The 23,352-nt window shown below is 39.8% G+C and overlaps 1 protein-coding gene across 11 annotated transcripts in view; it reads left to right on the top strand.

Moving 5' to 3' along the window:
* The window catches only part of DCAF6 (DDB1 and CUL4 associated factor 6), a 113,081-nt gene that overhangs the window by 83,737 nt on the left and 5,992 nt on the right, over positions 1-23,352 (top strand). For 5 of the 11 annotated variants that reach the window (XM_041124794.1, XM_030019876.2, XM_030019878.2 and 2 more), the window contains 4 exons: positions 2,944-3,100; positions 4,653-4,741; positions 7,208-7,313; positions 8,838-9,280. In XM_041124794.1, the coding sequence (XP_040980728.1) occupies positions 2,944-3,100; positions 4,653-4,741; positions 7,208-7,313; positions 8,838-8,902 (417 nt within the window). In that variant the 3' untranslated portion in view covers positions 8,903-9,280. The other 6 variants (XM_030019880.2, XM_030019879.2, XM_030019875.2 and 3 more) reach the window with 3 other exon arrangements.

Here is a 23,352-nt window from a genome sequence, read left to right as displayed (position 1 = left end):
CCCTGTAGATGACATAGGACAACAATGGAGAAAGATACTGCTGCCTAGCCTGTTCCTATTTTCAGTAGTTTAACAATGGTTATTTTGATGTCCTACTCTAAAATCAAAAGTGACTCCTGAAAAAGGTTCTAATCATTCGTGAAGGAAGTGACCCATTCTTGTTTGCTCAGACTAATTGCTTGGCTTTGTTTGGGTTATATCTTTTTAGGAACGGAGGGCAAGAGAAGCCTTGGCATGGAACTATTATTCTACATTTAACAAACCTAATAGTTGCTTCTTGAAAAAAAATATTCTAGGGTGGCTTTTTCTGGTTCAGAAATTGAATAAGCCACATTCTTTCAGGCTGTAATCATAAGGGTATCTTGAATGTAACAGGTGTAGAATAATATCAACATTATATTTCAAGGAAATGGATATCTGATACTATTGCCACTTTTTTTCCTGGCCTGCAACTTCTCTGTCATTTACAGGATCATTTACATTGTAATGGTACTCTGTTTCATGGGACAGACTGCTTCAGCTGCCTTCAGTTCCAAAACTCATGAGGTTGCAGATCTATGAAACACTCAAGGAGTCTGGGTTTTCCCACTGAATTAGTAAATACACTGTTAATAAATAATCCAGCATTTACTACACAAGTATTTATTTATAAATAAATAACATTTAAGAAATAAAAATAGTATAGTCTAGTATAAACAATAAATATATGAATCCATACAAAAATATAACTAATGTGTATAAATTATTATCGGATAATACAATATTCTTATAATCCTATGACAATATCATGTGTTGGGGAGAGGGATGGGAACGAAGAGGAGAAAAAAGTTCAAATTTATTGGCTGGTTTGTCTCCCAAAGACTTTTTCCAAGTCAAGTACGTGTCAAGTTAGCTATCTTGTCATTGACTATATTTGCTGTTTTCTTTAATTCTCAGAATCAGGGACAAGACAGTCTAGCCGTTTTGAGAGGAGAGATGGCCACTTCATTTAAAAAGTGTTCACAGCATTGTTAGCATTGTTAGCAAACGCGTATCCAGAACAACGATGCTGTTGAGATCACGATTATTTATGGAGCTTAAGACAGTAGGTTTAAATACCTGCTGAATTATAGCACTTCACACCAGGAAAGGGAAATAGATGATATAATAAACCATTATATAGTATACTGGCCTAGAGCATCAACATACTGTTCCCTAAAACCCCCCTTTTCCTTTTACCCTGAGGATGATGTTGTTCCTCTCTTCTTCGGATGGAGAGAAGGTTGTGCGCTGATGGCAGGGGACGAAAGGCAGAATGCGACAGGAAGCCTTGGCCATCTCCACTGAGACGGTCCCCCTGCTCCAAAGGCAGCCTTCCGCCAGCCTCCTGCAGTGCTGTCGGAGCTTCCTGGAGAAGCTGCCGGAAGGGGAAAGCCCAAGTGCACGCTGTCTGCGTCACTTCACTGACTGTGAGGCACTGCAACAAACCATACAGTTGCAGTGAGAAGTGGCTGGTTTTCTGGAAGCCTTCTCAAGGACCTTGGATCTTTCTGCAGTACCCTTCAGTCAATGGCATGTCTAGCCCAGTTGTGTTCACTCAAACAGATGTGCACACTTTAACTCACATTGCTGTGTTTGTGAATTTCCTCCCATCTTTTATGGTTTATGAAAAATTCTTCAGTAATTTGTGCATCTTTCAAGTAAAAATTATTACCATGTTATTCTCAGAGTATAGAATTTCCTCCTTCAAGTGTACAGTTCTCAAATCAGAGAAGTCTTCCTTGAATGTTTTAATTATAATCCAGGGTCAAACTGCTGTGTTATCGATAATGTTACAAGGGAGTTAGCTGTCGGCCAAAACCAAATATCATCCAATTATAATTTCTGATGAGTAAGTGATTTAAAAATTAATATAATTTGTGTGATACTAGTCTAGTCAGTGCAAAGTAAAATGCCATAAACTGGCCCAAGATGCTAGAATGACCTTCAGTGTGAACAGTAGGCCCTCAAAAAACTCACTGCCTTTGCAAGATAGGTTTTACCTTGCTCTCTAAATTTATACACAGCAACATGTGTTTAAAAAAAATTTAAAAAAAATAATCAATAGTCCATGCGTTACACATACTCTTCGCTGATAGTGTGGGCACACTACCGATATGTGACAAATGTTAGCCATGTCACTTCAAACATTTTGCCCAGGTGCTTGGATACCACAACAAAGTACTGATAGGAACAACCAAATAGAATAGAATGCATCATTGCTGTGTCAAGAAAACTGTAATATTATTGGTTCTAGTTGCAGGGAGAGATGCTTCTACTTTTATCTACTATTACTGTAATAGCTGAAGCTGAAGGGTCACTTCTGCCTGGATGTCTTCCTTGTTCAGTGGCTTATAACTTTAATTTTGGCCTTGGACTGAGAAGTCTTAGTTCTTATCTGATTGATTATAGAGGGGGAGAAAAAATTCCAAAGTTTGATTTCATGACTCCTTTTTATCTGTCAGACCCAGTTAATTCCCACCTCCCAGTTTTCATAAGCTTCTGTCTCATCTCCCCTTCCTGTGTAAATGGAAAATCCCCGCCAGGGATTAGCCTGTCACTCACTTTAATTTACCAGACTCTTCCCAAAAACTGCTTCACATACCCCTGTCTCCAGTATCATTCTCATCACTTTGGAAAGTGACAAATCTGCTGTCATTTATTTCCAAACTGCACAGTCTACCCCAATGCCTCTCCTTTTTTTTCTGTTAGCAGCCACTTTGCTCTGGAGATCTTTAACCTCCTGAATTTTCTTTTTTTGATCATTTTTCTTTAAATGTTTTCTTTAAATTTTCTTAAATATTGTTTCTGCATTTGCAGAGTTCTTACTTCAGAGGCAGTGTTACTGCAGAAACAGGAGTATACTTTTGATGTGCTTTCCAAGCTAGTCTTATAAAGTAAGTGTTATTTTTGTTTTTACTGCAGATAAAGGAAGCCAATTTTTGGGGATCTAACTTTGTCATGAGTGGTTCAGACTGTGGCCATATTTTTATATGGGACCGACATACTGCTGAACATCTCATGCTTCTGGAAGCTGATAATCATGTGGTGAACTGTCTTCAGCCTCATCCATTTGACCCAAGTAAGATGATAATTTTTCAGTCTGCATGTTCAGGTTATCTGTAGTAAAGCATTTTAAAGCTCAATCTTAAATTCTTTGCTCAATAGAGCATTGTAATGATTAATGAACTATTGTTCACTTTTTCCCATATAAATTAGATAGTACTGCATTTAATTTTGTCTTTTACTAATGACCCTCCTTAGTCAATAAGATCTTGGAATGAAAACATTACTGACATAGTATTTATAGGAAGTTAAGATGTAGTAAGAAGAATCTCCATCTCTTGCTCCCCTCAATACATTAAATGCTTTCCGTGACACTAATGAGGGAAATATGGGGTCACTGAAGTGCCAGCAACGCTTTGGGAGTTGATATTGGAATCTGGTCTCTACTTGGCTCTGTTAAAAAAATTGAGTGAAGTGGGTGTCTCAGTCTCACTGGCTTTGTGAGATTAGATGAATAAAATTCATAGAAATTCTATTAATTTGTATTTAGGGGGAAATATTTACAGAAAAGATGGACCAAAGTAGTAGAAGGAATCGTATGTCGTCTGACATGTAGATGGAAAATCTGAATGATTCCACAGCTTCTGACATAGTCAAAGAAAGTATTTGTGTTATTTCTTTTTTCATAGCTTACATGGCTGTAGAGTAACAGTCTGCTGTAAATAAATAAGCAAATAAAGTTGTTATAATAATACTAGAAGAGGCTGGGTTTTTTTCGGACAGTTTGTGGAAACATGGAATACTGCCCCACACTGCATAAGCTTTCAACTTTTAAATGCTTAATTGAAACTGTGTTCCTGTAAATGTTGGAGTGTGTGGCTAGGTTGGACACTTCTTTTGGAAGCATCTTTCAAAACGCTCTGTACCTTTACTGATTTCTTGATGGAGTGCGACTGCTTCCCTGTCACACACTGAAAATGTATTGAAGAGGTCATCCTCCTCGTAGGACAGTTAATCTTGTACCGTTTTCCAGCTACTGAGATCTTTCTATGCAATTTTTATTCCCATACATGTTTTATGCGATGATCTAGAGGATGTTCTGCAACTTCTTGTTTTCCATGTTTTAACAAGTGTTTATAAGAGCATCCATTGCTGCTTTATATTTGAATAACAAATAAATTTACATGAAATTCACTGAAATTATCAAATGTAAAAATACGTTTGAAATTATCTTGCTTCTGCTTTGTATCCGGGTCTACAAATCCTAAGGCTTTGTTATTAATGCATATACTTAACAGACCATCAGCAGAAATATATTAGTAGTGTCTGGGTTGGTTCTTACTTTCTGCTCCTATCTTATGTATATTCTGGTGCCTTTTTTTATTTAAAAAAGGAGGGTCTTGATGTTTGCATGTATTTTCTTCATATATATATGTTAGAAAATATACAATCTATAGCTCAGATCTCGTATGGAGACAGTAATTACATAGCTGTATGTCCAGCATGAGAACTGACATTTACAAGTAAATGCTTCAAGGGAAGCATTTTTCTTCAACTCCAGTTAAGTGGAGAAAATACTGGTAAAGATGTAACACATTTAATTTAGAATTACTATTACTTACTTCTAGTTCTGGCCTCTTCGGGTATTGATTATGATATAAAAATTTGGTCGCCATTGGAAGAATCCAAGATTTTTAACAGAAAACTTGCAGATGAGGTAAGAACCTTTCTTCCATTTTCACAGTAATGTTGCATCTTCCAATTCTATAAAAGCCTTTAGTGCAAATTACTGATACTGAATTAACAGTTATTTAATGTTCAATAAATGAGCTACAAATAAAAAGCTGCACTTTATAATAGCTAACTTTCATATCATTGGCAGCACACAGAGGCACTTTTTATTCATAAACTCTCCTAGAAATTATAAGATATGATCAGGTATCATGTACATGAAAAGTTGGGAAAAGTACAAACAGTCAGATATAGAAGGAAAACTGGCAGGAATAAATAAATGAAGGTAGTACCCCTCTTTAAACAAATAAATTAACTGAAGGAAATACAATGACATACAGAAGAATAGAGAGTGCAAAAATCAATCCTATTAAATATTCTGTGGCATAAAAGGGAGTTAAGGTTAATATTGCAAATTGGGAACTTCATGGAATAAAGCAAACATTGCAAGCCCAATCAGTTATAAAAGTCTGTATGTAAGTTTATGTAACACGTTGTTTTCATACCCTCAAAACAATAACAGTGTACATAGCAACTGGCCTATGATGATCATATAGCTGACTGCTGAATAATCATATTTTAGTGATTTACATAATTTATTAAAATGTTAGATGTTTTTCTTGTAAGTAATATATTAGGGCAAATTTGGTTGTGAAGTGGTTTAGGGGTTTTTTGTGCAATCTCTTGGACAGCAGGGATGTAGTAGACTTTTTTAAAAATTATTATTTCTCTGTGTTAGTACTATATATATTTAAAAAAACCAGAAACCCACAACCCTTAGCCATCACCCCTGCTCCCCCTGAAAAAAACCCAAACCATCCACTTGTGAGTTTTGAACCTCTCCCATTATTTTAGCAGTAGTAACATTTGTGAAGTGATGCTTCTTTGTATATTGTGTGATAGTTTTACCCTATGATGTGTTTCGGAGCCTTTGGGGGTTAGAAATATTGCTAAATGTAACCATGTGCTAAAAGTAATTATTGTACTGATACTTTTGTCACTTAATAACAAATTATTTAGAGATTTAATTATTTTTTCTTTAATAAAAAATGTAGAACTTTCAGGAAATTTGATCACGGTGTGGTTTGTAATTTTACATCTTTCTTGTTTTTTTAATTTAATCCCTGTATTGAAATACCTATGTAGAGGACAGGAGAGGTTCATAGAAATAAAATAGTTTTCACCATGTTAAGTTTGGCTAGAGTAAGTGTCCAACCTATCTAAACTGGATTTTCCACAGAAAGGAAGGTCTAGGGAAAAAGCATTGTGTTTGGGGAAAGTTCAGTATAGATATAGAACTGTATTTAAAATTAAGACAGGCCATGACCTTAGTGAATAGGAAACGACAGTGGGGATGGGAACAAATCTCTGAACAGAGAAAAAGCATCAGAAGCAGACTGTCAAAAGGGTGTTACTGATGATGCACTAGAGAAATAGGAGGTGAAAGAGATAAAAATGGCAGCCTGCTGTCTTCTCAATTTACTTTTAGGGAGTGATCAGCTGTGCAAAGTGCCTGGTAAATAAATAAGAATGACAGAAAAGAGGTGTTTTGATTTGGCTAGGAGAAGGTCAGTGCAGACATTTGCAAGAACATGTTCCTCGTAAGAGGAATAGGCTTGAGAAGGAGGCTCAGGGAGAAAAGAAATGCGTTGTTTTCCTGCCTTAAAGCAGCTGATCTGAGAGGAGGGACTGAATAATGGTCAGAACTTGTCTCCACCTCAAGAAATTTTTGTGCTTAGTGATAATGAAAGAACATAGCCTAAAAGCTGAGAGACAAGCTAAGGTGTGGGATTAGAACTTAACAGCAAAGCAAGAAGGATGGCAAGGAAGTACCATGAAGAGGGAAGGAGGCAAAAAAAGCTAAAAGTATTCGTTAGTGAATTTTTGTTCCTTGAAACTAAGTAAGAGCTGGCTCTTTCAAGTAATTTAGAGGCAAGTTGTAGATCTGTTTAGAAAGAATTATGGGCCTGAAGAATGTTCCTGAACTGGGATAGAGTAATTGCTTGTGTTCCTTGGATTTTCTCCAAAAGTTTCAAGCAGCATGAAGGTAGGAGTTTAGGGTAACCTCATCTCTTTTCCTTCCCATATTCTTAGCCAGTGCTGGTGCTAGAACTTTGTTGCCATCTGTAACAGCACTTTCCAAAAGTTTTTCTCAGTTGCTCATCTAAATATCTGCCATGCATGTGGACAATGGACTGATGATCTTACTAGAATATTCTTTAGATAGGCAATTAGATATCTGTAGGCAGGGTCCACTGTCTGACTTTTCTTATACCATATATAAGTGGTATAACTGTATTTGATAGTGATTATTAAAATATTGCTCCCTTATTGTGATTTTGGACTGTGTAAATGCCTTTTGTGTAGGAACTTTTTATCTACAAACCCATATCAATGCAGTACAATTTTGTGTTTATTTTTGATGCTGTTTTTTCCCCTTCCCTGCCTTCAGGTTATAACACGTAATGAATTAATGCTGGAAGAGACCAGAAACACTATTACTGTTCCAGCTTCATTTATGTTACGAATGTTGGCTTCGTTGAATCATATAAGAGCAGGTGAGAGACTTCTGAAGAGCTTGTCCACCACATTGGTCTATGAAACAGCAGATGGATTGGGGAACCATCAATATCTTCAGCTGTCTGTGGCTACACTTGGGGTTGGTGAGAAGATTCAAGGGTTGTTCAAGGCTCTCTTAATAGAAGTGCTTAGGAATTGCTTCTTCAGTGTGAGACTTGCAACATTTTTGCAGCTGTTGAAAAATACACTCTTTACTAAGGAATGATCTTTAAGGTGAGGGCTGTGTGATGGGAAAGCTATTGGGGATGACTGGAATGAGTCGTGAGATAAACCTGACTGTCATTGTGGGCTTGGAATTGTCTAGGGGTGAAGGAGGGTGTGAAGATACAGGACTGTGGGAGATATCAATGAGGCTGCTGGCAGCTGTTCCTGGGGCAGTTAGGTACTAGGATGTGCCTTCAGCGAAAGGGCAGTTCCCTAGGGGCTGAAACTGGTGATATGAGGGGTTGCATGGCGGATCCTTGTTGGGAACTGGTATTCCTGGTTGTTAGTGCTGAAGAAGCTGACTGCAGTGAGTTGCTACTGAAGACGTAGGATAAAGGAGAGACATCATACTGGGTAGGAAGCAAGGAGGTGAAGTTTTGGGAGGCTGGTATGACGTGGGGCGGAAACCTAACAGAACTGTAGATGAAGGTGAAAGTGACTGTAGATATTGAATATGGGGACTCTGGCACTGGCTGAGCAGAGCAGCGGGCTTATAGTGATGAGGTGAGAAGGAAGCTCTGCCTGGCAGCAGCTGCTGCTCCTCCTTCACCTCTTGCTGATCTATTACAATTAGAGAGCTGGGAGGATGCCGCTGTGTCCAGCCCAGTGGTATGCCTTGCCACTGCTGTAACTGAATATATTAGTTTGGTTTTTTCTTCATTTGTTATGATTTCTTTGGAGTAAAATACTCAAAGAACTGCCCAACACTTGAGTAACAACAGTTTCAGCAAAAATCTGTGTTATGGCTGGGTGGAGTATTTCTTAACCTGACAGTGCATGTTGATTGAGTGATAGATCTGGAGTCATTCACATTCCCTCACACATTTCTGTATTTGCCTTTCTCTAAACATTTACATCAAAAGGTACTTTTTCTGTATATACAGTGACAGATAGTGATTCCTGTTTTCTGGAATATACAGATTTCTAACTGCAGCTATTCTAGTTTTAGCTCCCCAGAACAGTGTTTCAATCCCTTGTATTCACCATCTCTTTTTTTATATTATGCTTGCATTCTTCTTTCCTGTGCTGACAGCCAGTCAGCAGCTACAAGGTTCTCCTTTTTGTACACAAATTTCACTTTTATGCCTGGAAATCCTTTAGGGCTTTTCTCCTGTTCTCCTTTCTTGTGGTAACATTTCTACCCAATCTCTGCTGTCAGTCCATATGGATTTCCTTTTACTGTATAACCCACAGTCACTGTGTGTTGTGTAATAGCCCAGGGAGATAGTACACTATAAATATTTGCCAAAACCTGAAAACTTTAGAATTTCTCTTTACTAAATCTCTATGTCTTACAGACCGATTGGAAGGTGACAGATCAGAAGGATCTGGTCAGGAAAATGAAAACGAAGATGAAGAGTAACTGGCAGTTGTGTGCAAGCACCTAGATGTTAATGGAATTTGTATAAGACATTAATTATATTTTTCCTTACAGAGCTTTAGTGCAATTCCAAGGTATTGCTTTTTGGATAACCTAACCTTTTGTTTTTGAATGACTGTGTGCATGACTTTGGGAGAGTGTGCAAGTAAAATAAGCAAAAATGTTTTTAAAATGTTTTGCCATGTATGAGGGGTGCTAGAAGATGCAAAGTGCAATATTTTCCTTAACCTGCAAATGTGGGAGCTTGGATCAATGTTTTAAAGGAACTTTCATTATAGTAAAAACGTTGGTTCAAATAAATTTCTATACCTGCTGTTTGCATGTTCGTTGCTTTCTAATTAAAAGATTTGGTTGTTTTAAGTAGTTTCGTGTTTTTCCTTTGCGCAGCCATTGATTTTTCACCTTGTAACTATAACCCCATTACTGCCTTCATTTGCATTCTTTCTTATAATGTTTGTGAAGTGACAAATACAGTTATTTCTTACAGTGAGCACTGGGATTCTCTGTGACTGAGACCCACACATGCATATGCAAAATTGCCTCTCCATCAGTCTTACTATAGTGCCACTTCACATTCTCCATGCTTGCATCTGTAGTGCTGGTGAAATAGTTGTTTCACTAATAGATCCATGAGTATGCATTCTTCGCAACAACAGCAGATATATCTTAATTTCCATTGGATTTAGAATAGAGAAAGTGTAGCGCAAAGGAACATGAATTTGAAAATTCCTGTGCATTACTTCCTAGGAGTAATTATTTGGGAAGGAGGGCAGTTCAGTCTGTGTAACAGCCTCTACCCTTCCTCCATACATTTTTGAATGGCAATGGGGAAGAGCAAGTGAAGAAGGGAAAATGGGGCAGGGAAAAGAGCAGCTTTGCTCAATGGCTGTTCTCACCAAGGATGGCAGATGCTGAGAGGCTCCATCAGGAGTTACAGAGTGCCAGGAAGAATTCTAAATCAGATGGATGAGGCTACTGGAGGCTTCATTACACTGTTATCATTAAAATACACATTCATCACACAATCTTCACAAACTTTGCTTACATCGACAAAAAGAATTCTGCACACCAAAGTCTAAATAACATTATCACAACATTCTGATACCCTGATTCACAATGCAGGCAGGCTGAAAGGACTTGGGCAAGGTATATAAACCACAGAAATAGAGGGAGATGGGAAAACTAATACTGAGGAGATGAAGAGAGATTTGTGAAGGAGGAGAAATGGGAATCATATAGAACTCAGCTGGCAGTAACACTGAAGACACTTGGGCAAGGGGAGGATAACGTGAGGGGAGAGGAAAAGTGTGAGGAGATGGAGAGGGTGGTTGGTTTTTGGTTTTGTTTTTGGTTTTGTTTTTTTTAAAAGAAGATAGCAAATTTCTGAGGAAGAGCAAAGTATAGAAGCTTTGAAAGTGACCCAGTGAAGTGAATTTAGGAAAGGAATAAATAACTGGGGGGGAGAAAAGGTTTTGGAGGCATAGGGTGCTGAGAAGAATGGAAGTCTCAGAACACTGGAGCGTTGTGGAAAATGGGAGACTTCACACCCAGAGGAGGTTGGGGCAACAGAGGATGGAAATCTGGTAACCATTTGCGAACGTATCCACTGTGAGCAAGGGAGAGTGAAAGAAGTCAAGGTAAGTTTGTTTTTTAAGGTATGGAGTGAAAGTAATGGCTGATACAGATATTTGTCACTTCTGGTGACACAAGAAGGACTAAGTGGCCTTCTTGTTGGAGAAGGAAGAAAAGATTAGTTTTTCCTCATGACATACCATTTTGGGCAAGCGTTTTTAGTCCAGCAAGAAATGAAGGAATATTTTATGATTTTGTGCTACACCTGTTTGGGGAGGGGGCAACACAGTGGTCTAGAACTATTCAAACCTTGCTGCTCATAGCACTGCACTGAGCAATATTTTTACTGTCACATATAAATTAGCCTTGAATTTCTGTAACAGAACAGTACTCCTCATTAGATTTTAAAGAACTATACAGTAGATATATATAGTGTACTTAGCATATATATAAGTAGGGTTGTCTGCTCTACTTTAGCTGTTAGCAGTAAGAGGAATAAAGCTGCGTTTCTGCTCTGTGTGGCATCTGTTGCAATGGTGGACCTCTTCCACAGCTAGGGGTCCTGAGCAGTTCTGTGAACAAAATAGAATAACACAATGTTTGATGCAGTTGTTAGGTCCTCTATAGTTGATAATTGAGATGTATTTGCTTCCAAAAAGAATGACCATGGTGTTTCTACAGAAGCCTGACTTTTTATTTAGAAATTATTGACTTTTGCCTTTTGAAAACAAATTATTGCTCAAGTAAGTATATGGAGAGGATACCCTTTGTCTTCACTGGAGAGGTTTTAAAATCATCACTGTGGATGTCTGTCTTTCTAAAAATAAAAAAGCTGCTTCTGCCACTTTTGCTTTAGTAGTAGTAATTGCTAGCAAAGACCATACAATATAAACCAAAAGCAACAATCTTGTAAATGTTTGTTTTTCAGAGTTCCCTGATAAGCACATTATTCCCAAAAGGTCTCTTATTTATTCAAAAGCTAAATACTAACTTTAATTCCAGATGCTTAGTTGTGGGTTTATTGATTAAAAAGAGGGTTGAATCTCGATAAGAGCAAAAGTTTAACATTTAGAACATTTTTTCAAACTTCAATGAAGCTTTTCAAGCAGTTTTTCTAAAACTAAGATAGCCGTAGTGTTTGCGTTAGCTCTTTTCATAAACGTCTAGGTAGTGGGCTAAGTCTCAATTCCTAGAACCATGCAATAATAGGACCTGTTGGCAGGAGCAGGAGGGATGTTGGTAATTCTAGAGTTTGTAGTAGCAAAATAAAATTTGAAAATGTTATTCAAATGTGCATACAAGTTAATAAATAAGTAATACAACAACTCACAATCCAAAACTTCACAATTTTAGAAGCTCCCTCTAGTACCACCATTCATGCTGCATTTGTAGAAGGATGTGTCCTGTGTGCAGAAACAAAAATCTAGGGATGTGTACTTCACGCTAATAGTGATGCAATACCTGAGACCATCACTCTGCCTTTCAAGTAAGCCAATGAAAGGAAGAGACCAATAAGCAACAGACCATAATACTCCTGATAAGCATCAAGTGACCAGTTGATATAGCTGGCCACTAAAAGACATATCCAAACCCTTCAGTTTCTAATTACAATAGTAACAGCCCAAATTTGATGGATACGACAGTGAGTGAGAATATGGGGAGGACCTTATTTCCCTGCTTTGTGGACTGAAGATTATACACGTGCTTGAGCTGGTCCTTCTGTCCCGCAACAGCTTGCTGTCAATGTTTACATCCTAGGAAGAGCACTTATCTACAGCAAGGGTTCAGATATCATTGAACTCACTTCTATGAAGGATATTTCTTAAGACCGTTGCAAAGATCAAAAGCAACTTCTTTGATGTGTTGATACAATTCCTGGTAAATAATTTGGTGTCTCAAAGCTTGGCCAAATGGTCCCTGTAGGAAGCAATCTCTTGTTTAAATGTCAAAGATGCTGAGCCTGTTCAAACTCCTACGCGCCTAAGTTCTAGTTCTTCATGCCTTCCCCTGATGGAGATAGCACAAGGTTCAGTAATGACATCCTGCATCACCTTTATTGTGAAATTTTCTTACCTAAGCAGTAGATAAATGTAGCTTGAATAAAATATTACGGTAGACTATTGTGTATGTCCCAAGCTCTTTCAGAAGACCCCAGAGGATGTTTCTGAGGAAGAAATTGCAGAAGTAAATGTTTAATACAGGTTTCTCTGTCCTTGCACAAGCAAAATAGCTATCACTGAAGTGTGTGTGTGCTTGTGTTCAAGGGATGGGAGAATATGCTCAGAGATGCCTTGGAAAGCTGAGTGGTCATGTCTACAAAGTCTTTTTTTTTTATGGAAAGATACCACTGAGCCAGGTTCAGTCTCTGAGGCTGAGGCCTACTGCAAAGGCCATTAACAATCCTTGGGAATCCTCCATACTGCACTGTTTCATGGGTCAGCGCTACTGAAAATGAGGTGCCAATCAGCACCCGTCAGGTCACAGCCCATGTTCCTCCTGGTCCACAGTCATGCCTTTACAGGAGGCCAACTCTAAAAGCCTCTGCTGAAGTACAGGAAATGACACAGAAGGCATGTGTGAGGTCATCCACCCTGCCTAAATAGAGATTGATTTAGTCTTTGAAACGTGGGGTCAAATCAATTTTAAGCTATTTTCATGAATTATAACATGCCCAAATGTCTTTGTCTTTGTGTAAGCATCCAGTTCGTCTTCTCAGTGACACTCTCTACTGTTCAGCCTGAGTTATTTTTTAGGGTAATAGAGATTTATTTTCGTTAGTTTTAAATGTTCCTTTTACTATTTGCAATTGCTTTGTTCTTTTAATAAAAAGGTACCATCTACCTTCTCAATGCCTTTTATGAGCTTTTTATCAATGCTCCCTTCTAGATTAATTTCCTTTTGCTGATAGAGCAAACTGAAGTCCAAAAAACAACTACTACTACTAAAAATACTAAAAAATACAACAAGGTGTTTTGATTGGAAAAAATAGGCATATGTGTCCTGGTTTTGGCTGGGATAGAGTTGTCTTCCTAGTAGCTGGTACAGTGCTATGTTTTTGAGTTAGGTATGAGAAGAATGTTGATAACACACTGGTGTTTTCAGTTGTTGCTAAGTAATGTTTAGTCTAAAGTCAAGGATTTTTCAGCTTCTGATGCCCAGCCAGCGAGAAGGCTGGAGGGGTACGAGAAGCTGGGAGGGGACACAGCCAGGGCAGCTGACCCAAACTGGCCAAAGGGGTATTCCATACCATGTGATGTCACGCCCAGCATATAAACTGGGGGGAGTTGGCAGGGCAGGGCGCGGATCACTGCTTGGGAACTAACTGGGCATCAGTCAGCAAGTAGTGAGCAATTACATTGTGCATCACTTGTTTTGTATGTTCCAATTCTTTTATTGTCATTTTATTATTGTTATTATTATCATTATTATTTTCTTCTTTTTTGTCCTATTAAACTGTCTTTACCTCAACCCATGAGTTTTACTTCTTTTCCTGATTCTCTCCCCCATCCCACTGGGTGGGGGGGAAGTGAATGAGAGGCTGTGTGGTGCTTAGTTGCTGGCTGGGGTTAAACCATGACAATATGCTACTCTTAAAGCAAGCTCCTTTTTTTCTGATTGTGACTCACCATATTACCACGCTTCCTTTTTTTGCAGAAGGAGGGCTGTATGCTAGTACAATTCATGGAATTTTACAGGTTCACTATCCCAAGTCAGAACTGATGGCTACTAATTTAGGAAAGTCTCACTTAAGTGAAAAACCCTCTAAATAGTTTGTTAATGGGCTCTTACTGTGGTGGTTTGATAGTTTGACCTTGGCTGGATGCCAGGTACCCACCAAGCTGCTCCATTACTCCCCTCCTCAGCAGGTTGGGGGAAGAGAAAATAAGGTGGAAAAAAGATCTTGTGGGTCAAGATAAAGGCAGTTTAAGAAAGCAAAAGTTGCATGTGGAAGCAAAGGAAAACAGATTTATTCTCTACTTTCCATCAGCAGGTGATATCTGTCCATTTCCTGGGAAGTAGGGCTTCAGTACACCTAGCAGTTGCTCTGGAAGATAAACATCATAAATAACAAGTGCCCCCCACCGACCCGTTCTCTTAGCTTTTATTGCTGAGCAGATGTCATGGTATGGAATATCCCTTTGGTCAGCTTGGGACAGCTGTCCTGGCTATGTCGCCTCCCAAGATCTTGCCCACCCCCAGCCTACTAGTGACAGGAGGGAATGTTGGAGAGGCAGCCTTGATGCTGGGCGAGCACTGCTCAGCAGTAGCCAGAACACTGGTGTGTTATCAACACCTCTCTAGCTACCAATACAGAGCACAGCACTACGAGGGCTGCTATGGGGAGAATTAACTCCATCTCAGCCAGACCCAATACAGTTCCTAATCAGAAAGCAAATCCCAGGGGATCTGCAACTGTTCTCAAACATCACTGCAGATCTTCTCCTTCCCCTCTTGGATGACTCAATGCTCAGACCCTGCTTCCAATATTTTCTCCTTCCTGACCTGCGCTTAGCCCCATGCAATCTGGCCACCCATAGCTACTATTTTTAGTCCTGGTGAGTAGTGACAGAAGGACAGCCAGAAGGGAGGAAGATAGGGTTGTGGGGATCAGGAGCAAGGCTCTTCTCATTAGCTGGGCACTGCCTTTGCCCAGCCACTGAGGCAAGCCAAAGGCAAGTCCCCCAAATCCTTCTAGCTCCTTTATTCCCAGTAGCCTCAGAGCCCTCACCTCAGCTCCCTCATTCCTGTCTCCTAACGAACCCAAGGACTCTTTCCATAGCCCAGCAACTTCTCAAACATGGGTGGTGAAGCTTGTGCCAAAAAAGATTAAGAGTTGCCGTTGTGAATTTTTAACAGCAGCGGACAGTGCTGCGCCCCAGCCCTTCCCAGGACCCTGCTGGTCTGACGACAAACAGAAGCGAACCTCCAATTCTGTAATTGTTGGGGAAATTCATGTGTATGCTTCAGATGCAGTCATCTCCATGTTCTATCATTTTCCTCTCTCATGTGATACCCTGATGTCCCCTCTGAGTCTAGCATAAACGCACCTTTACCTCAGTGTGTACTGACCATCTCACTCTACTGATCTGGTGCAGCTATAGTGATGCCACTGCCCTGTGATGAAGAGTTCTGGCCCCACTCTGCACCTTTGAAACAAGCTATCGTAGATCCAAGTATTCTAGTAATTACTTGGCTATTTGTTTCTAACTGAATACAGCTGCTTCATTTTCTATAATTAGCATACTAATTGTTAATTGGCCTTTTTGTTCTCCAGTTCTCGTTTGTTTCCAGGGATAGATACATACTGATTCACCAGTATTAAGACTCTGATGTTCCTTATCTATCTTATACATAACATTTCTTGCATAGCTATGCTTCATTTTTGTATTGGATCCCCATGCATATCTAAAGAAATTTGATTAAAAACAATGTACGTTAAGAAAGAACCTGTAATTGTTAAATCATCTAAAGCAGTAACAGGTAATACAACGTACTTTTCATGGTGAGCTGAACGTCTCACCTTCCAAGCTGCTAGACTGGATTTCTATTCAGCAAAGTGCGATGACCATTCAGTAGTACGTGCAAGATGAGTTGGGGCTCTCACTTCAATTCTTGCTTACTTAATGTTGTCATGGTTGTCAGTAGCTGGCTCTGAGAGCCTGGGATGTTGATTCAGCACTTTCGTCCATGGAAAAAGGTGTCTGGGACTGCTATCTGTCTCATTTCACGAGCATTTCAAAGAGAATATACTGTGCTCTAAAATAATTCATGCTTATTTTACCCAGGATTATAAAGAGCAAGGAAGGATTCTGTAAATCTTTAAGTGAATATGGCTTTTAAAATAAAGCTAGGCACTGTGACAAAAACATTTGGCTTGGATGGTGGTTGCACTACAGAAGCTTCACAGGCTCAAGGATATAAAATACAAGACTCACATCAAAATTCTCTCCAACTTTTCTCAAGTGAGTTTTTTCTTTAAAAAATTAATTATAGTGTGCATCTGCTATCATTGCACGTAAGGGTCACGCAATGAGTTTGTTGCAGAGTGCCGCCCTCCCCGTAGCAGGACCTACGGCTCAGTCCCAGCACAGGGCGACTCTCAAACACATCCAGAGCTGCAGTAGTTGTCTCCATCAACACCCCCTCACTGTGGCAGGAGCAACTGCCAGCCCCTCACCCCTTCACAGCCAGGCTGCCTGTGCCCCTTCTGGCAGCTCGCTGGGTATGTGGGTGTCACTGATGGGGGCGGTTGCCCACCTCCCCCCCAGGCTGAAAATCCATGTGATTGCTCAGAAATTCAGCTTCATTTTCACATCACTGCGGTGAATAGATTTGATGGCAATCTGGAGGCTCTAAATTTGGTCTCTTACATCTGCTTGTGGAGGACAGCTGGGCAAAAGATACAGAAACGAGAAACTGAATGAGCTTCATCCTTTAATTTGAGAAAATATTTCTCTTGTCCCTCTTCTCATGATCTCTTTCACCTTGGTTTGCTGGCTATCTATTAAGCAGTTTGGTGTAGGGACTAAGAAGGTGTAAGACAGTGAGCCCAAGGTGCAAGGGGTAGCTGGACCCCTTGCCCTTTGGACTGCCCATGGCCGGGCAGAGAGCAGGCATAAGGTGCAGGAGAAGAAAGGTCTCTACTTTCCCCACACACAGTTCATTCCCTAGAAAGCAGACCGAGAGCAGCTGGAAGAGAGCAAGGTAAGGACGAATGAAAAGCTGAATTAGACCCAAGGAAGGAGAACATATTCAATGCAGCAGTCACTTTTGGTTCACTGAAAGATAGTCTAAAAACAGAGGGATGCTATGGAAAAGACTGTTAAGCGTAGCTGAGCTGCAGGAAAACACTCCAATACCACCTGCACTCAGTATGGCGGGGGATATCCCGCATTAAAAGCTGATTGTCAGATTTGTACGGCCTCCTGTGTTGCTGTGTAATGGCCATATGACACTGCTATAAGAAAGCACTTCTGAGTTGCAGAGCTATGCAAAATAAACTGTACTGTGCTACATATCTAGAAGAGAAAAAGGCTTTTCTCCTTTCCATGAGAAGGTAACTGGCATCTCAGTGAAACTGCAGGTTGAAAAACCTGGGACATCCACTAAGATATATTACTGAATAAAGAGCAGACAGGAGAGTGAGGCTGGGAATCTCTTCTGTCTAGCACTGGAGTCCTGGATTTGTGCCTACCAGGGCTTTGAAGCATATCACTAAGTTTGCTGGCAACCAGAGAGCGAACAGAGGATGCTCAGGCAAGACGTGGTGCTCTGAGTTGAACGTTGCCATCTTCTTCTGACAGTGCTCCAGGTTCACCTGAATTGATGATGTAAGCAGTGGTGATGTTAATATTTAGCTTTTATATACCTTTGCTTTAGATCCAGTCTACAAAGAAAGACTATGTCAGAATTCCCCTTCAACAGATGGAGAAATTGGGCATGAAGGAGGAAACAAATTGCTTATCAACCCTTAAGAGCCTAGTAATAAAACCAGGATTCAGATCATTTAAGACTTTTGAGGCGAGTCCCCTTCCACCAGCCCAGATTATGCCTTTTAAAAATAAGAGGCAACTCAAAAATCTTTAATGACACTCCTCCACCCTGGCAACTTTGAATTCTCTCTTGAGGCAACTGAATTTCTTGGTAAACCATTAGTGGCATTGCTGCTGCACAGGTGCGCTGCTTGGTGAGCTGTGTGGTAACAAAACTGAGTGCTTCTAGGGCTCTATCTCAATACAGTAAATGTAAAAAGGCTGGTACAAAAATGTAATTACTTGTGATTGATATGAGAATAACAGCTCTGAATGTGGTCGGTTTGTGCAGGTATGACTTGAGCTCTTTAGTCCCCTTAGATCTTACCATAAAGACCATAAAATGTATCTTTCACTTACACTAATTGGTCCATTAGTAATTTAGCTGTATCCTGGCAGAAGTGGAGCTGTAGCAGGACCGGCATCTGACAGTCTGTCCCTGGGTTGCCATGGTAACTGCCTAGGATGGGGTGTGCTTAAGAAAAAACACAACTTCTGGGCTAAATTCTGGGCTGGAGGGCGGCAGATGGATGGGACTCAGCTGCCGCAGGGGGTGGTACCCACAGCCAGACACGCAGATTCAGAAATCTCCCCGGGTGGCCAAGTTGGCACGTGGGAGGTTCTGCGACAGGGAAGCAGGGAGGAGATCCAGTCGGAAGCAAAAGTTGATTTAAAACATTAATTTGCTCGCTGAGCCATGAAACACGCGGGGTTTGATGAATTCCCACGTAATCCAAGCCTGCCTGAGAGCCTCGTGGATTGCCCCGAGCCGGTGCTCCCGCCGCCCTTTCTCAGCAGCAGCCAGCTGAGACGGGGAGGGCTTCCCATTTCGCTGGGAAGTAAAGCTCTTTGGCAGCCTTAAATACACCCAGAGCCAAGGACTTGGGATCCCAGGCAGCTGCAAGCTGGAATCAATGCTGTCAGAGTCACCGAACCCCTCTCGGAACACAGGCAACATATTTTGTTACAGAAATGTTTCCAAAACGAAATGTCCTTAGAATTTTCTGTTCGCAAAACAATTTGAAATGAAAAAAAAGGAAAGAAGAAACATCCTGTTCCAACATGGCCCGAGACCATGTTTTAACAAGAACATTTCTCACAAGGGAGACCGTGTGCTTTGTCAGCCAGCTGTATGGAGTATGCAAAACCTGAGCACATGGGAAGCTCACATATCTAAGGGCAGAAATCAGGAAAAAAAAAAACCAACCCCCAAAAATAACTAGCACCATAGGTGTATAAAAAGTCAATTTAGTTTTAGACAATCACTGCTTTGGGGGTTTTTTTTGCAAACCACATTGATTGTCGTTCCTTAATATTGTGTGCAGTGTTAAGTCCGTTATAATGAATGTGTTGTTATATTACAGTAATTTGCCAAGATTGTTTTCAGAAAGAAGGTATGCCTCAGTATCCACAATCTACAGACAATTTCTGTGTGCTGCCTTTTCCCTGTGCTGCTCAGCTAGACTGTTGCTTTCTATTTGCAGCATTTCTTAAATTTTTCCTATTTTACTGGTATCTCAGTTTAGGTTCTTTGGTGTGCATCAGAGTGCTACTTCTGATAACAGATTTATCATCATTCAAAGGTAAAGACTTCATATTTATTTAACAGACCCAGATATACTTCCTATAAACTAGATTATGAACAATATATTCCACACTTTCAAAAATGTAAATAAATTTTAGCTTGAGCATGCAAATACTTATTGCAGACAGGTATTTCAGTTCTTACTCATATTTTCATTTTCTGAGGAAGAAGAGGGGGTGTCACTCCCTCTTCTTCCATGCCTTTGTTTTTTTTTAAGAAATTTGATATTCCTAATTATGACAGAGCAAAGGGAAAGGAAAGTCTATATCAAGAGATGATTCTTCCTGTAAACAGTATCCAGGCACTTCTGCCTAATCTCATTGCATTTGGGCTGTCAGATGAGCACAAAAAATAACTCTTCCTATAACTTCCGTTTGGTTGTTCTTCTTTTCTGTTGCAAATAATTGTCAGTTATAGTATTTGCCTGCGTATCACTGAAAGACTTCCTAAATTACAAGTATATGGGAGCCTTGGTTTAGCTGGAGATAATTTTAGCCTTTCTCTTTCAACAAAAATTGCATGGGCTAAATTTGGACACCATTTTCTTGCAGAACTAATAATATTTGTTTTATCTTTTGTTCTGTTTTCATTTTTTTCATTTGTTCAACAGGCCCTGTTATTTATTTAAAAGTATTTATTTACAAGGGACCATCAGTGTGTATTTTTTTTTTTTTAACCAAAGTATCTAACTATCTTGCCAAGGAACGTGATAAGTGTTAGCAATTTCTAATGCACTTGCCTGGCTTTACAAGAACATTTTTTTTAAAAAATATCAGCTTCACTTGCTGAAAAATGCAGACTATGAAGAAGTGAATTGGCTCTTCAGGAAAGAAGCCCTATCTTTTTTGTTTACTCAGAAAAACAGTATAGTGAACTTCTCTTTCCCAATTTTCTAATTGTACTTAGAGCTCAGTGAATCCACCTGAACCCTGCACACATTTCATCCTTTTGGTTGAATTCACTTGCATCTACTGTGTTTCTTGACTTTTAGTCCTAATCGTAAGAGTCATCCTAGGCTCTGGGGTCCAACACAAGTCCTGAGGCAATTGAAAATGCATTTCTTGTCTAATGATTTTAATGGTTTCCCAGAGACAGACTGTACCAATAAAATCTTTGTTGTTTTTTCCCTTCCTGATTTCAGGTGAGCTAGATCTCCTGGATCTCGTAAATATAAGTGTAGCTCAACAAACTAGACCAAGATATCACTAGGACTACAAAACATCAGGATAACTAATCAAAATTGGTATCATTAGATATGCCATACAAAAGTGATACATTGGATGTTAAAACTGTGGTGGATGCTGCAGAGATCCTAAACTTATTTTATGTAGTAATTTGTTGTTGTCATCATTAAACATCAACTGCAGGATCTAGTTGAGTTTTTCAGGTGGAAAAAGCAAGCCCTAACTCCCCAACTGGAAACAAGGATGGGATGTGATTTTCAGTATGCTCTTTAGAAACCACCTTTCAGTTGACTCCTCTTCATTATATTCCGTATGCAGTAAATGAATCAACATTTGAGTCGAGGCAGCAGCTTCCACCAGCATCCTCTGGATTTGCCAAGTTGTGCCTGAAATTTCTCGTCTGTGAATTGGGTTTGTAAGAAAGCCAGTCCTAAAATGGCAAAACCAGCAAGGTCCCTTTGCTAATGGACAAAGGAGAAACAACACTGGAGAGGGCAGGAAAGGGAAGAGTTAAAACCAGCCCTTCTGCCAAGTGAGTGAATAAAAATGACCCTGTAATAGCGTAGAGAGTCTTCCTCTGTTCTCTGCATCATTCAGTGTGCATGACTTTGTGGTCTGTCATTGCAAACAACACATGGTCTTGTTATGGCAAAAAAATTGCAATTTTTTTTTTTTTTTTTAGGGGATAGTGGAGGTATTGGGAAAGGGGACTGTCATCTTTCTTACCTAGTTTCTAAGGGGAGGAAAGACTTCAGCTCTGACATCTCAGCTCTCACGATGACGTTGTGAAGCTTCAACCCTCAAATACTGTGCAAACGGAGTCCTAGCTACCTGGGAGAGACCCTCGCCCCAGCTCCCTCACTGCCCCTGCCTGAAGCTTTGCCTGTGCTAGCGGGGAGTGGGGCTGGAGGGCATGGGCGGCTGCTGGGAGGACTGTGATTTAGGCAGCTAGACGGTGCTTGGTGTGGGTGCCAGCTGCCAAAAGGTTGGAGTGTGCTTATGGAGATCAAGTCCATGGTCTTGATGAGATCTATTTTGAGCTATTTTTGACCACCCATTTATTTCTGCTGCCTCTATGCTCAATATCATCCATTTACAATTTCAGTATTATTTTGCTTGAAGGTCTCACTGCAGAATCACTTCAGAAGTCCATGCCTTAAACTATGCAAGGCTGAGTATGGTTTCCTATTTCCTTAATTTTTAGTTTTGAGGGTGCAGGAGAGGGGTGCCACAAAAAGGTGACTGTTGAAAATACTCTCTAAAGACTCCACTTGGGCTTTCTGCCCCACTATAAACACCTTGAATTAGAAACTCTGTACTGTTCAAATCTGACACATGTCCCCTTCTGCTTCTTGTTTGAAGCAGTTGCCAACTGATGGATGCACTGCTTTTAAAGACCGTGGCTTTGAGCTGTAAGGGACGGTGGTTGTAGGACATGTCCATTCGTTCTGGGCTCCATTTCATCTGTTTGTGTGGTACAACCTGAAAAGTCCAGGATGAACGTGCCAGTTTTATTCATTTATCAACAGCCTTGCTTGAGGGATGAGTTCAGGGATTTTGTGTAGCTGAATCTGCAGATTAATTAATCTGTATTGAGTGTGTAGTAATTGAATTCTAGGCCTTTTTTATAGATTAATGTTCAATCCTATAACCAAGATATATATTGGGGAGGAGCTCTTAAAAATCAGCAGCTGAAATAAGGAATCAGGATTTCCCAATGTCGTATTGCAATTTGGCATACAACAAAAGGTGAAGAATGCACCTGACATTATATAACACAGAGAAAAAAACCAACAAAACTTACTGTTTGCATGACATAAGGATTTTTGCTCAGTTTCACTTGAGAGATCATCAGCAGTATTTTTCTAGCCAGTGGGAAGTTATGCAACTTGACATTTTTGCTAAACTGCTAGTTTTTTAAAGGCACAGAATTGAAATCCTACACCTACTCAAAACAAAATTGGATCAAAACCTGGGATCACCTTTTTTTGTCATTTTTGTAAGACTGTTATTCAACTATTCAGGCTACTAGGAGACATGCTATTCTCTTGCATAAAAAGATCACTTGTCCTTATCCTCAGGGTATTCCAGTGAAAGTAAAAGAAAATCAGGCGTGGGTTGGTTGGTTGTTTTTTTTTAAACCATACATAACACTTTATCAGTTCAACAACCCTTCAGTTATCTTCAGTTATCTCTCTAACTTCTGTACGGTTCACACCATGACTGCACTTGAGAGAGCATTATGGTTGAGTGATCTGACCTGGACAGTAGCATTTCACTAAATCACTGAGAAATTTATTAATGCATCTGTTTTTAAAATTTTTTTTCCCTTGGAAAAAAACCAATAATTTGTAACTTCTATTTTATATACAATTATTTGCATATACATAGTGAGCTATCTTCAAATAAGATAAATTTCTAGATACCGTTTTCTCACGTACTTCTATGTTTATGGAACCTCTTCTTTTACCTTTGCACCAAGCAGAGTTGAATTTTAGTCTAAAGGGATTATACTTATCAGTCCATAGTTTTATTTGTAAAGATGACTAATTATGGCAC

This window comes from Aquila chrysaetos, chromosome 7, assembly GCF_900496995.4.
Source record: "Aquila chrysaetos chrysaetos chromosome 7, bAquChr1.4, whole genome shotgun sequence".
Classification (NCBI taxonomy): Eukaryota; Metazoa; Chordata; class Aves; order Accipitriformes; family Accipitridae; genus Aquila; species Aquila chrysaetos.
Note: the sequence above shows the minus strand (reverse complement) of the source record. Positions and strands in the feature narration are given on the sequence as shown.